The 14776-nt window shown below is 40.2% G+C and overlaps 1 protein-coding gene across 2 annotated transcripts in view; it reads right to left on the bottom strand.

Moving 5' to 3' along the window:
- The window catches only part of VPS8 (vacuolar protein sorting 8 homolog (S. cerevisiae)), a 351425-nt gene that overhangs the window by 241773 nt on the left and 94876 nt on the right, over window positions 1–14776 (bottom strand). For both annotated transcript variants that reach the window (XM_006884085.1, XM_006884086.1), the window contains exon 20: window positions 7337–7383. In XM_006884085.1, the coding sequence (XP_006884147.1) occupies window positions 7337–7383 (47 nt within the window). The remainder of the gene's footprint in view (window positions 1–7336; window positions 7384–14776) is intronic.

The raw sequence follows: 14776 nt of genomic DNA, 5'->3' as shown, positions 1-14776 counted from the left end.
GTTTCTCCACAACCTCGCCAGCATTTGTTGCTTGCTGTTCTGTTAAATTTTGCTATTTTGACTGGGGTGAAATGATATCTCATTTGAAAAAAGGTGAGTAAATTTAGATTTAATTATAACATAATTACAAATTTGGATATCATTAAGGAATTTGGATATTAACAAGAAATGTCAATCTTAACATGTGATGGCCTACTAAACACAGTAAAATTATGAGCATCTGAACAGTGAGTAGTACAAAGTGCTCAGAGAAGGATAACTCCTCCTGCTAAAGCAAGTGACAGAAAAATAGGAGTGCACCCTATTAAAGGAAGAAAACTTGCGGGACTCAGAGAAATTAGGGAGTGCTATCCAGTTTCAGGTCTCACAGGTGTTACCGTATGGAACCAGAACCAAATAAATAAATGTCCACTAACCATCAGAGGCGGCTCTGGTGGCTTAGTGATAGGAGCTGTGCTGCCAACCCAAAGACAGGCGGTGTGAATTCACCAGCTGTTCCACAGGGAACGGATGGGCAGTCTCTTACCATGTGATTTTACTGCCTCTGAAATCCTGCTGGAGGGTCAGCTACGAGTCGGTTCCAATTTGATGGCACAGAACCACCACCACTATGATTGAGTGCCATGGTGGCATAGGCCATAGGCGTTGCTAACCTAAAAGGCATGTCTCTCTGGTGGTTCAAATCCATCGGTGGCTCCAAGGGAGAAAGATGCCATGCGATTTATAGCCTCTGAAAACCCTCTAGAGGGTCAGCTGTGAATTAGTTCCAACTTGACAGCAAAGAGAACTGTAAGCGAAATTTAGTAAGTTTAAAGTTGATTTAAGGCTGGTTTGTTTATTTATTTATTTATTTATTTATAAAAGTAAAATGTAAAAGGCATTAATTAGGTTCAATTGCTCTTCTTACAGAATGATCATAGTTTTAAAATTTTCGTTAGAAATGTATGACTTATTATTGTAGTAATAGCTGTATAACTCTGTATTAAGAGCTACACTGTACACTTTTAAACAATTGAGTTTTGTGATACATTGTGTTGCAATAAAGCCATCATAAGATTTAAAAAGCATGGCATCTTCTTTTCCCATGCCTTAATATTTAAAATTTTAGCATGTAATTATCAAGAAAACAGTTATCCAAAAGGCCTAGATTCTCCTTTACACCTGTTAATGAAGATTCTTCCATTATCATAAACAACCCTAATCGTGAACAAGATAGAACCAACAGTCTAAGTAGAAAAATAGCACTTCCTAACGTTCTGAATTTAATGTAAATATTTTTTATTTAGGTTCATATATAATTCAAATCATCTGAAGAATGGCTACTGAATGGTCTTAGGTACCTGCCTGCAGTGATGATAAGCTGAAAGTGACCATGCTCATCAACCCACAGAACCTATTTTATTTTGGTTTGTTTTATAACTGCTTCATTGAGATGTTGTTGTTGCTGTGTGCCACCAAGCTGGAACAGAACCCTTTAGTGGGTTTTCAGAGACAGTAAATCGTACGGGAGGAGACTGCCCATCTCCCACAGAGCAGCCGGCTGATGTGCACTGTGTGCCTTTGAGACTGCAGAGCAGTTTCTTACCCCTACACCACCAGAGTTCCTTGTTATTGAGCTCCCTATTATTATATCTCACACATAATATAGCACCTAGTTTTTAAACAATGTTGAAAATTAGAATTACAGTCAAATAAACTTGATATATTTTCAAAATAGACTAACACTACGGCTACTATTACACAGGCAAGAAGACAAGCCATTAAGTGTCCTACAAAAAGCCCTGTAGTATTTTGTATTTTTGTCTAATGCTTTAAAAATACACATGACCAAACTGAAATGACACTGCGGCACAGAGGTAACATTATTAAAATAAAGTACATATTTTCCAAAACAGAATTTCCTATCAGTTCTGATCTTTAATATTTGTGAAAAGACACTCACTGCTATTAAGTCAGAAACAGCTCATATCTGATCCTCCTTGGAAGTGGAAGAAGTCACCTAAAAGTGGCTGATTATGTTTTAGATGATTAGGTTTGCAATGCACAATATGAATATTCTTTACATGAAAAGTAACATCATGAGAGATTGAAAAGAGATTGAGATTGTTAACAATTTCACCTTGCTTGGTTTCACAATCAACATTCCTGGCACCAGCAGTCAGGAGATCAAAAAGACAAACTGCACTGGGAAAATTTGCTGTCAGGGATCTCTCTATAGAGTACTAAAGAGCAATGATGTCAGTCTAGAGACTAAGGTGCACCGGATCTGGGCCACAGTCTTCACTATTACTTGTTATCTATCAGAAAGCTGGGCAATTACTAAGGATGACTGAAGAAGAATTGATGACTTTGAGTTGTGGTGCTGAAGAAGGGCACTGAACACTGGACTTCCAAGAGAAAAAAAATAGATCTCTCCTGGAGAGGGTGAAAACAAGTTGCTCACTAGAGGCAAAGATTCTGAAGCTTCATCTGATATACTGTGAGCATGTTGCCAGGAGGAACCAGCAGTCCCTAGAGAAGATATCATGCTTGGAAGGGTAGAGAGATAGTGCAGGAGAGGAAGACCTTAGATGAGGTGGATGGACAAAGTGGCTGGGGTAACAGAGTATGTCAGAGACAGCGACATTAGCTCAAGATAGGAAAAGGTTCAGAACTTATTGTATAGAGGGTCATTTGAACCGCAGGCAACTTAATGGCAAATAAGAATTATCAGAGAGGCTTTAAAATTTTTATATGTAGATGATGCTACAAGTACCTGGAACCAAAAGCCATCTATTTTGACATGTGTCAGAGAATGCACATTTTAAAGGGGTAGCCAACAGAGAATTAAGATGCATCTATCTTATAATACTTCAATTTAGCCTAAGGAGTTGACCGTTTTTAACTAAAATATGACAAATCTAAGAAGGAATTACAAAATCTCTATTATTTAAGAGCGATTACACTGAATTGTTTAAGTAAACAAAATTTCTCTAATAAACCTTTAACCACTACATATTTAGAATGGAAAGAAATTGAAAGAGAACTCACACACAAAGAAGCAAAGCAATTAAATGATCTATTCTATCCTTTTCCTTCCAAGCTTAGGTGCATGTATGTTGTTGTTATGTGCCATCGAGTAACCTGCAACACACAGTGACCCTATGCACAATAGCTCTGAACCCTGTCCTATGCTGAGCCAGTCTCACTGAATCCAGCATACCTGCTCCTATAACCCCAGTCACTGTATATGGAATCTTCATGTTGTAATTAAAAAAAAAAAATCAAGCCAGCATGGTGAGAAACAAGCAGAAGAGCATATAATCTATAACAAACGATGGATCATGTGACCCAGTGCCCAACTCCACAGTCTGAAACTTACCTACAAGTGCTGAGAATGCTGCCTTGTCCCTTCTGCTGTACATAAACTTAAGAGAGGAGAAGCAGAGAGGGAGACCAAGAAGGAAAATAAAAGTAAGAATTTAGGGAACAACAGACCCATAAGCTAATTATTGTTTTGAAATATAGGGGAGAGAAAATCTTCTTACTACATAAGTCTAACAATGGATACTCAGAAAAACATTCAGTACTCCAAACAGCAGCCAATGATACACATCTGCAGAGAATGTCACGTAGAAAATGAAATAAAATCCAGAGATCTAATCTGGTGCCCTAACTGCAGACTTTCCCAGTGCAATGCATCACCTGGTAAGTTGTCTCCAAATTACTGAGGAGTAATGATGTCAGTTTGAAGACTAAGGTGCATCTGATTCAGGCTATGGTTGTTTCTATCACTTGCTATGCTTCTAAGAGCCAGATAATAAATAAGGATGACAGAAGAAGAATTGATGCCTTTGAGCTGTGGTGTTGGAGAAGAGCACTGAATATGCCATGAAGAGCCAAGAGAACAAACAGATATATCTTGGAGAAGAAGGTGCAGGTGGAGTGCTCTTTGGAGGGAAGAAATAGGAGGCTTCGTCTCATATACTGTGGGCATGTTGCCAGGAGGGGCTATTCCTTGGAGAGGGACATGATGCTTGGAAGGGTGGAGAGTCAGCTTAAGGGAGGAAGACCCTCACCCAGGTGGACTGATGCAGTGACTGCTGCCATGGGTTCCAATGTATCAAGAAGTGTGGAGATGGCACAGGATAGGACAGGGGTTAGACCTGTTGTTCATTGGTCGCTATGATTTGTACTTGACTCAACAGCACCTAACAACAACAAAAACCATCTGATGCCAAGAATGTGGATACAGAATAATGTACAAGACAAGAACTAAGAGTGGTGGTTTTTGATGTCCAGTGAAATGTGAATTCAAAGGTGAATCATCATTTGTATTTGCATTGGCCACTGATCTCACATTGGATAGCTTTTTATACCACATTTAACATTATGAATCTAACCACATAGTACATTTTAATTTTGTTTGGTTTTTTGAACCATATTGTATTTATGTATCTGTTAGTATTTTGTGTTACATTTCCTTATTCAGTGAAGAAAAAATATATATGTGTGTGACACACACACAGAGCTGTAACGTCTCCTAGCAGAAACAAGATGTAATGGGATCTAGCCTTCAGCCTTTAGAAACAGGATAGAGATTGAAGAAGCCTGTGCCATTGTACCATGGTCCAGGGTAAACACCGCTCCCTCTGCCTGGGAGTGTGGCTCTGGATAGAGGAGTGAAAAGAGACGCTAAAAGGACCCTCGAGATTCCCCTCCCACTCGAGTCATGGATGCACTACTGCTGCAAATATTGCTCCTTGAGATATCCAACCGCAAATACTGGATTTGTTTTTGACATAGTCCAGAAGAAAGCATGCCAAAGCAGTCAAGGACCGTTAAAGGAAAGAAAGACGTGGATAAAAACAAAGCATTAATAACCAGACCCTGATGAGGTGGAAACCTATACCAGATTTTGTTTTCTGTTGTATGTTGTGACTTAATTCAGGAATTCTCAACATTAAATGATAATTCTCAGCTAATCAATAGGTAAAGTGAAGCAGGAGGGTATTTCCTTTCACATTCTACAAAAGAGAAAAACTTAACTTCAGAACATTTTTGTGGCTAACAGAAAATATTCCTGACAGAACTCGTTCTTGTCTTTATTCCCCAATAACCCTTTTTCTAATAATCGTCATGGGCATTTAAACTCCATGTCACTGTGAGAGTATTCAAGATAATGAGTTCGCAAGTCACCCTGCAAACCAGCTGGCAGAGTGACTCGAGCCATCAGAGGTGGAGCAAGTGCTTTCTGCCAGGTGTTACTGGAGATGCAAACAACCTACTGTGTAAAGGCACATCTTTCTAGACGAGACAAAATGTAGTCTTTTAGGTCCTTTATCTCATTCACTGTTATCTCAATTTTAAGATCTGAATTTGAATCCCAGTTCCAGCACTTTCTGGCATAAGAAATCTCTCTTTACCTCAGCTTTCTCATCTGAAAATGAAGACTTTACCTCTCTAAAGTGTAATTAGGCAGATAAAATAAGATAATCAACATTGATCCATAAATAGCAACAATACTTATAAAGAAAAAGGAAAACAGCAAATAAGCATGAAAGGTATGCTGAGGAGAAAAGTAAGGTAAGAAAAGTTAGAGTGAGGTTAGTGAAGCATGGCTCTAAGATTTCCAGGAAAGAACTGAGCACTTTACAGTCCCGTGTCCATTGAGCTGCTCTGGAGTCACAGAGTCATTTCTGGCTCCAACGCCTGAGGGAAATTCTTCCCTTCGGTTCTCATAACGAAGAGAATGTGCAACGTTAGCAGTGTTATCAGCACCCCTACCATGAACAATACATTTCACTGAGTGAAATTTAACCGCAGCTAGAATAATAGGATAAATCTGAGCCCTAAACCCCAATTATACAGAAACTATAGCTACATGGGACTTAAGTAAAGATCTGATAATGCTGCTCTGATACATTTAAATAGTATGGTGCAAAATTTCACTGAGTCATGTGTGTGTATGTATGTGTGTGTGAAATTTCATGGAGGGGGTGTGTGTGTGTGTGTGTGTGTGTGTGTGTGTGTAAAAGAGAGAGAGAGTGCTTAGTGGTAAGAATGTGCACTGCAATCCTGAAGGCATTGATTCAAATTAGCCAGCTGCCTCTAAAAACCCACTGGAGGGTCCACTATGGGCTAGTTCTGATTCAATGGCACACCATCACAACACACATACACATACACATACAAAGACACATACACACGTGTGTGTGCGTATATATCTCCAGTATATATAATCAGGAGTACACACACAGGAGGTAAACTGCCTGGATTTGAAACTCATATTTGAGGTTTATATCTCCAAAACAATATTGAATGAACTAAAGTTATTTTATCACTTTCGTTGCTGGAATCTCTACGTAAAATAGGCATTATCTGGTGTCTTACTGGGTAAGGAAAGAAAGCGATAATGGCTTAGTGCCAAAGAGCTGCGCTGCCAACCCAAAGGCCTGTTGTTTGAATTCACCAGACGCTCCAAAGGAGAAAGATGGCAATCTTCTCCTGTGTGATTTATAGCCTCTAAAAACCCAGTGGAGGGTCAGCTGTAAGTTGGTTCTGACAACAATGGGTAATGAGTGGTACTGCCAGGTCAAGGGCAGGTGGTTTGAATCCCCCAGCTGCTCCATGGGAGAAGGATGGGCAGTCTCATCCCATGCCATTTATTGTCTCTGAAAACCCACTGGAGGGTCAGCCATGCATCAGTTCTGGCTCAACAGTACATACTACCACCAGCAAGCTGTTAGAAAAAACAGGCAAACTTTTTGGCACTCTGGTGATGTAGTCTGTAGTTAGCAACACAACCAAGTATCAGGTATACATTTTTATAAAAATGAAATGAGTTCATGTAAAGGGCACAGAGACCTGTTTACCATACTATTAGCACAGGATTGGCCATTTCTATAGTTAACTATTTAAACCACAAGAAGCCTAATCAAGAACTTATTCACACTTTATTTTTTAAATAAAAATGTTCTTAAAGACACTACTACTGCTGCTGAAACACAATGTAGCTTGCCTTTTCTGGTTGGTATGAAATCCTCCTCAGAGGCTTTCATAATCATACATTTCTACATTTAAGATCCTTAAGTTCTACTGCTCTTTTGTTAGCTATGTTCTTTGCCTCCACTATGCTGCCAGAGAAATATGTAGACAGTAAACCCTCTGCAACTATTTTGGTAAAGTTAATTTTACTAGTTGAACACACTGAAAATTACTACAGAACCATATTTTTGCGAACTAATCTTTAAAATCTATCGAGTCAAATACCTAGATCAGAGGAGTAAATGCTGCATAAGGTAAAGGTAACCATTACTTCATATAAGTCAATGTGACAGCCCGCGTACATACTCACTTTCGCTGCAGCAGAAGGCAGTAATCAACTATGACGGGCACCATGTCCTGCAGAGAAAATGGAAAGAAAACGTGAGGACCACACCCTGTCAGTTGGCCCACGGTTAGACGCAACACACAATCGGAGATGTATGCACAAGAAGTAGTTAGACACACACCCATGGTTACTGAGGCTTTGTTAAGAATTTCACTTTACTTTAGTCTGAAATCAATGCCCATAAAAGTGAAAATTTAAAAAAAAAGAAAAAAAAAGTGAAAAGTCAGTCATTACAGGAGTCCAGAATGAAGGCTGCACAGTGGAGTGGACTTGGGGGCAGCGACTGTATAACAATGAAATAATTTTTTTTTTTTACTTTTCAAAGAGAAGAGCAAATTGGGGTGGGGGGCAGGGAGAAATGTACAACAATGAATGAATGGAAACCCTTTAAACTTTCATTAAAATTAATTTTAAAATGAAGTAGTTAGACTACAGGAAACTAACTATCTTTAGCATGTTTTTTTGCAAGTGATTTAACTGCAAAGATTTAAAAAATAAGACTGCAAAATTTTTAAAAATATGAGAACTTGCTTAGGAATTCTATTTCTATGAAAATCTATCCTAAAGACATTTAACAAAGTTTTACATTTTTTTCCTTTTAATTCCTTAGACTGTAGCTTTACAAAAGGAGAGAAGTAGCAAGAGAAGAGGCAACAAAAAAGGCTAAGAAAGTAGAACAAAGTAGAATTACATATACAATATGTGGGATAACAGTTAAGTACCCTTTAATATTATTGAAATAAAATATTACGTAGATACATTTGACTATGGCAATGGGGTGAGATAAGACAGAGACAGCAAAGTTGGCTCAAGATAAGGCAGGATTCATCGGGTCACCATGAGTCATGGTCCACTTGGCGGCATGTAACAACAACAACAACACGCTTATGAAAGTTTATAATAACAAATATCCTTTCTCTCTTTCTTTCTCTCTCCCCGCCCCCCTCCCTCACTCTCTCATTGCTGTTGAGTTGGAACTGACTCACAGCTGACCCTCTAGCGGACTTTCCAAGGCTGTAAATCACATAAGAGGAGATTCTGCCCATCATTCTTCAAGGAGTGGCTGGCTGATTCAAAGCGTCAGAGGCTCTGCCCAATACAGCTCCCTACAGACTACGTCACCAGAGCTCACAATAACAAATACTGTTGTTATGTGCTACTGAGTCGCAACTGACTCATAGCTGACCCTACAGTAGGTTTTCAGAGGTTGTAAATCACATGTGAAGAGACTGCCCATCTTTCTCCCACAGAGCAGCTGGTGGATTTGAACTACATGCCTTTAGGCTGGCAGCACAGTTCCTTACCACTAAGCCACCAGCGCACCCTATAGTAAGTATTAGGTAGAATATATTAATATTACAACATAGTGAATAAATTTCTTTTAAAAAATTAAAAACTAGAATAAAATCTATCAAATTAATAATAGAATACTGTTGGCTGCGCTAGTTGCCTGAGTTTTGTCACAATCCTGTAGACCAGCTACTTTAAAGCTGATGTAATTTTTCAGTTTTATAATATTTTGATTGCTTTAAATCCATCATGTGTAAACTCCTATTAAGTGAATGGCAACCCAGAATTCTGGTCTTTTTCAAAGAAATACATTTGAAGGACAACAGTAGCTTATTAAGACTAGAAACTGTAAAGTAACCAAGTATCAGATTTCAGGAGTACTCCTTCATTTTCTGCTGGCTACAGGGAAATGGTTGACTTGATAAAAATCTTTACAAATCCTACAGGCCTAAGTGCTGGGCAGGGAAAAACACCCCAAGAGGAGGCAAGAGAAGGAACTAGGGGCAGAAAACCAAGTGTGATCTCTTCTTTGACAGAAGCATCAAACTAAGGAACATTTTACTTAAAAGGCAAAAGGCACCCACATTTTGAAAGGAATACAGGGCTATCCCTGTCCCATCCCTGCTTCCTTTATGTTTTAACACTATTTATGACCACTATTATAAAAATAGGATAACTAGTAAAACATGTATGCAAGGTCCATGAAGGGGAAAGGATGGTGCAGAGGGGTGAGGATGGGGGGGGGGGAATCACAGGGTTGCACAATTTAATGGGTGAAGGAAGAGGATAAAGGAAATGGGAAAGATCCAGTGGGGACCTGAGAGGATGGGGTAATAGTGGACATAATTCAATGGATATTAAGTTTATAAAACACAGTGTATGGGAACTCACTTCAGACTACATCACCAAAGCTCTCTATCTCTCAAGAGGAAAGGCATTTATTTTTGTGTCGTATGTTTAGTGTTGACTAAGAATGTAATGCCACTAAAATATACTGCATTATATAAACACACACAACACAAACATCAGTGTATGGGAATGATTTTATGAAACATAATGTGAATGAAGGAAAGTGTGAAACACAATGTATATGAATTTTGTATGCAATCCAACATAAAATAAAAATTAAGAAAAAGTTTCCTTCTGACTGAAGTGGAACAAGTGTACCCAGGGCAAACAAGGAAGAGCAGTTCTCATGCTCAGTGTGAGAGAGCAGGAGCAGACTCAAATAAACAGATCACCTGGAGAGCTCAGAGGAAACAGGACGTGCCCAGCCCACTCTTCCCACTCCCCGGGAGGGGGCTGTTCAGTTCCCACACTACAGAGTAAGCAAGTGAGAGGCACGTTCTCAGCCTGAGCTATGCTGCGCTCACCAGGAGTGACTCACAGACTGACACCTGGGCTCCAGCCCAGCGGAGACTCTCATTTCATTGGGCTGTGACGCGGTGAGGTGAGGCAGGACTATGAACCGCTGCACTGCCACTGTGTCAATTCGGACTTGCAGGGACGCCACGGGACAGAGGAGAACTGCCCCACAGTGTTTCCACACCTGTAATCTTTACAGAAGTGGTCTGCCTCATCTCCCATGGAGTGGCTGGTGAGTTCAAAGTGCCAACATTTCAGTTAGCAAGGGAGTGCCTTAACCAAAGTGCCACCAAGGAGCCTTTCAATGAGTGTCAGCATTTCCCCTTCATCTTCTCCTCAACATCCAGGATATCTTAAAAACACTAGTTGTTGCTGTCATTGTTAGGTGCCCTCTGGTCAAGAAGGGCCCATGGCGACCCTATAAACAAGAGACCTGAACCCTGTCCTATCCTGCGCCATCTTTACAGTCTCTGACACTCAAGCCCACTGTTGCCACCTGGTTGAGGGTCTTCCTCTCCTTTGCCGTTCCCTTACCTTTCCAAACATGATCTGCCTCTCCAAAGAGTAACTTCTCCCAGCAACATGCCCAGAGTATGTGAGGCAAAGCTTCCTCATCCTTTCTCCAAAGAGCAATCTGGCTTCATCTTCTCCAAGACAAATCTTGGATAAAACACTAGTTAAGAACCACAAAACAATCTAGAAAACTCATTTTCATCAACACTAGTAACAGGTGTAATCAGCAGCCTGAAGAGTGCACATAAAGATTTCAAGAGCATGGAAACTGTTCAAACGTCCAATTATAACTGAACGGATCGAGAAATTGTGGTGTATTTACACAATGGATTACTACGCAGCACTCAGGAGAAACAATTTCGAGCAACACTACATAACTTGGGAGAGACTGGAGAGCTTGACGCTGAGTGAATTAAGTTTCACAATGACGAATACTGCATAAAGACCATTGTTGTAGAAATAGACGGATGACTAGTGAAATGTGTATGAAGGTCCAAGGCGGGGGAAAGGATGGGGAACACGGGGGCTGAGGGTGGGCAGGGTGAAATCATGGGGTTGCAAAACTTGGTGGGTGGAGGGAGGGGGTGAAGGAAATGGGAAAGATCCAGTAGGGACCTGCAAGACAGAGTAATGGTGGACATAGATAAATAGTGATTAATTTTAAAGAACATAATGTATGGGAAAGACTGTATGAAACACAACATGAACTAAGTGTGAAACACAATGAATACAAATTTGTATGGAAGTGAATATAATTATTTTTTTTAAAGTGCTCTCAACAGTTGCTGAAGGGAGTTAGAAGGCAAGGAGGTCCCCGATCTCAACATCTGAAGTTGAAAGGCTTCCTGTGAAGTTTTAAAGCAGTGTCTCTTGTATGCCACAACTGCCTGTGAACTGGGCATGTAGATCAGGTGTCCCAAGTGCTGTGTGCACTGGACCCAGTGTGGAAGCTGAAGTGACTCAGAGAGTCACAGGGAAGAACTGCATTTATAGGAAGACTTCCGTGTCTTTGGGAGCAGAGAAAATAGTTACAGGAGCTAGAAAAAACAAGCTACCCTGATTCTTCTCTCACTCTACCCAGGAATCCCAAACAAATAGCTATTCAAAAAATCCAACTCATCCAATGATGAGAATGAAAAATGAACCAGTCCAATATTAAAATAAAGATATTAGAAGAAAAAAATACACCAGCAGTTAAGAAATAAAGAAAATATGCGAGTGGTTCAAAATTGTAACTAATTACCTGTGAATGTCAGACAGAAGCCCTTAGTGGGAGGACCTCCATATCACCAAGAAAGGGGAGCCAGGAGCTTGTCCTTTAACCCAAATTCCTCTACTTGGAAAGTTCCATAACTAGGAGATACAAACCAAAAAGCATCACCCTGGTACCAGAACTGTGATATAAGACTTCTAGCCCCTTGAATTGTGACAGAATAAATTTCAGTTTATTAAAGCTAAAAGGGGAGGGGTGAAGTCCTTAAAGAGAAAACTGCCTCACTAAGAAAGACTACACATGGAACAATAAAGACTCTGGAAGAAAACGCAGTAAAGCACTGGAAAGAATGTGAGCTGGTAAACACCAATAAAGGAGAAGAGGCAGGGAAAACAAAATCAGAAAAAGGATAAGAAAATTGAAGCTAAAGGGAGAACAAAACTGAAGCAAAATTCAGTGCTGTCCTGCATCCTGACTCATGGCAACCCCTCACTGAGTCTCCAAGGACATGAAGCTCCACAAAGGAGACTGCCCCAGATGCCGCCTGCACAGCATGGCTTCAAACTACCAACCTTCTGGCTAGCAAAACAACACAATACACCACCAGCACCCCAAAAGGAGAATGGATCCTACGAAAAACAGATAAAATTATTTAAGCAGAAGAAAGAAAAGTGAGCAAAATTAATGTTGGCTCCACAGTCAATAATCATGGCACCAGCAGCCAGGAAATTAAAAGACATATTGTGATGGGAAACTCTGCTGTTAGAGATCTAACATACTGATGAGTAATGGTGTCACTCTGGAGACTAAGGTGTGCCTGATACAGGCCATGGTTGGCATTAACTTGTTGTGCATCAGAGAGCTGGACAATGACTAGGGAGGACAGAGGGAGAATTGAGGCCTTTGAGCTGTGGTGTTGGAGAAGAGTATTGAATATACTGGGGACTGCTAAGAGAACAAATAGATTTGTTTTTGGAGAGGGTGAAACCAGGCTATTCCTTGGAGGCAAGGATTCTAAAGCTTCGCCTGGCATACTTTGGACAAATTGCAAGGAGGGACCAGTCCTTGGAGAAAGACGTCATGCTTGGGAGGGTGAAGGAACAGTGCAAGAGAGGAAGATCCTCAATGAGGTGGATTGATTTAGTGCATGGAGTAATTGGGGTGGTTGTGTCGGAGACAGTGAGATTGGCACAGGATAGAGCAGGGTTTAGGGCTGTTGCACATAGGGTCGCTATGAATCTCAAGTGACTCGATGTCACATAATAAACAATGAAAAGAACAATAGAGAAAGGCAAAGGACAGACAAGAGGTTCTACAAATATTTCCATTACAATTATACTTTAAACAATATATATTGTATAAATTCTTGGCATGTGATTTATCATCTCAAATAAGAAAGGAAAAATAAAAACAATGGAATAAAACTAAATGTCAAATAAAAATATAGGCACATCAATCATAATTTCACTATAGAGACTATTTGTTGTTGTTGTTGTCATGTGCCATTGAGTTGCCTGTGACTCACAGCAATCCTATGTGCAAAAACCCTGAACCCTGTCCTGCCCTGAGCTTTCACTGCCTCTGACATACCTAATCTCATTGCTCCAGTTACTAAGTCAATCTATCTCCCATAGGGTCTTCCTCTCCTGCACTATCCCTCCTCCCTTTCAAGCATGATGTCCTTCTCCAAGGACTAGTTGCTCCTGGCCACATTCCTAAAGGATGTGAGAATGGAACTTTAAAATCCTAGCATCCAAGGAGAAACCTGGTTCCGCCCTCTCCAAGACAGACTTATTTATTCTCTTGGTGGTCCATGGTATGTTCAAGACTCTTCTCCAGCACCACAACTCAATGGCATCGCTATTCTTAAATATAATCCATAAGTAAGGCAATGGTTCAAATCCATCAGCTGCCCTGAGGGAGAAGGATGGGCAATCTTCTGTGCTATTTACTACCTCTGAGGAACTGCTGGAGGGTCAGCTATGGGTTGGTTCCAATTCAATGGCACATAACAACAACAAACTAAGACTAGTTATTAAAATTTTGTGAGCTTCAAGGTGAACACAGGAAATAAAATGTGGCTGACACATGAAATATTCAGGAGATTGTGGGTACCAGAGTCTACTGTCTAGGCAAACTTTAACACTAGATACTGAAAGCTCGTGGGTACTCACACAGCCAGTATATATCCTGGCCTAGCACGAAGCACTAAGGTCTCACCACGGGGAAAAGAAAGGGGGAATTACCATTTTAGACAAATTACTCTAGTGATTCCATGGTTGGAAGATCTGAAAAGCCGAGATTGACAGCAGGAGGCTGATAGCGCAGTCAAAGAGAAATAAGGATTTGGGGGAAAATAAACCAAAAATGAGTATTAGGCTTAACTCAAGATTTCCAGATTGAAATCTGAAGAGGGGGGAAAAAAATCTGAAATGTGAAAAATTCTCATCTCTGTAGTAAAAAAAAGAAACAAATATAAATGACTCAGAAAAATTGAAAATTAAAGAGTAACTGAAGGTAAGTCATGCAAAAAAAAAGGCAAGAATTAGCTGTGATTTTACTGTAAGATACAATTAAATGCAGGCTAAAGAGCATTACACAAGCCAATAAATTCACAATGAAAATAAATGAAGTACTGCTGGAGAAGAGCACTGAATATACCGTGAACTGCTAAGAGAACAAACAGGTCTGTCCTAGAGAGGGTGAAACAAGGCTGCACCTTGGAGGCAAGGATTCTGAAGCTTCGTCTGACCTAGTGTGGACATGTTGCAAGGCAGGATCAGTGCTTAGAGAGAGACGTGATGCTTGGGAGGGTGGAGGGACAGTGCAGGAGGGGAAGACTCTCAATGAGATGGACTGACTCAGTGACTGGAGTAATGTGTATTGGAGACAATGAAATCGGCTCAACACATAGAAGGGCTCAGAGCTGTTGTACATAGGGTCACTATGAGTCGCAGGTGACTCGACAGCACAAAACAAAACCAACATATACCACATTACTATATGTTATATATTGTTATTAA

Source organism: Elephantulus edwardii, unplaced genomic scaffold (genome assembly GCF_000299155.1).
Source record: "Elephantulus edwardii isolate Elephantulus edwardi_28Jun2011 unplaced genomic scaffold, EleEdw1.0 scaffold00031, whole genome shotgun sequence".
Lineage (NCBI taxonomy): Eukaryota > Metazoa > Chordata > Mammalia > Macroscelidea > Macroscelididae > Elephantulus > Elephantulus edwardii.
The sequence above is the reverse complement of the archived record's forward strand: the minus strand, read 5'-3'. Positions and strand labels throughout refer to the sequence as shown.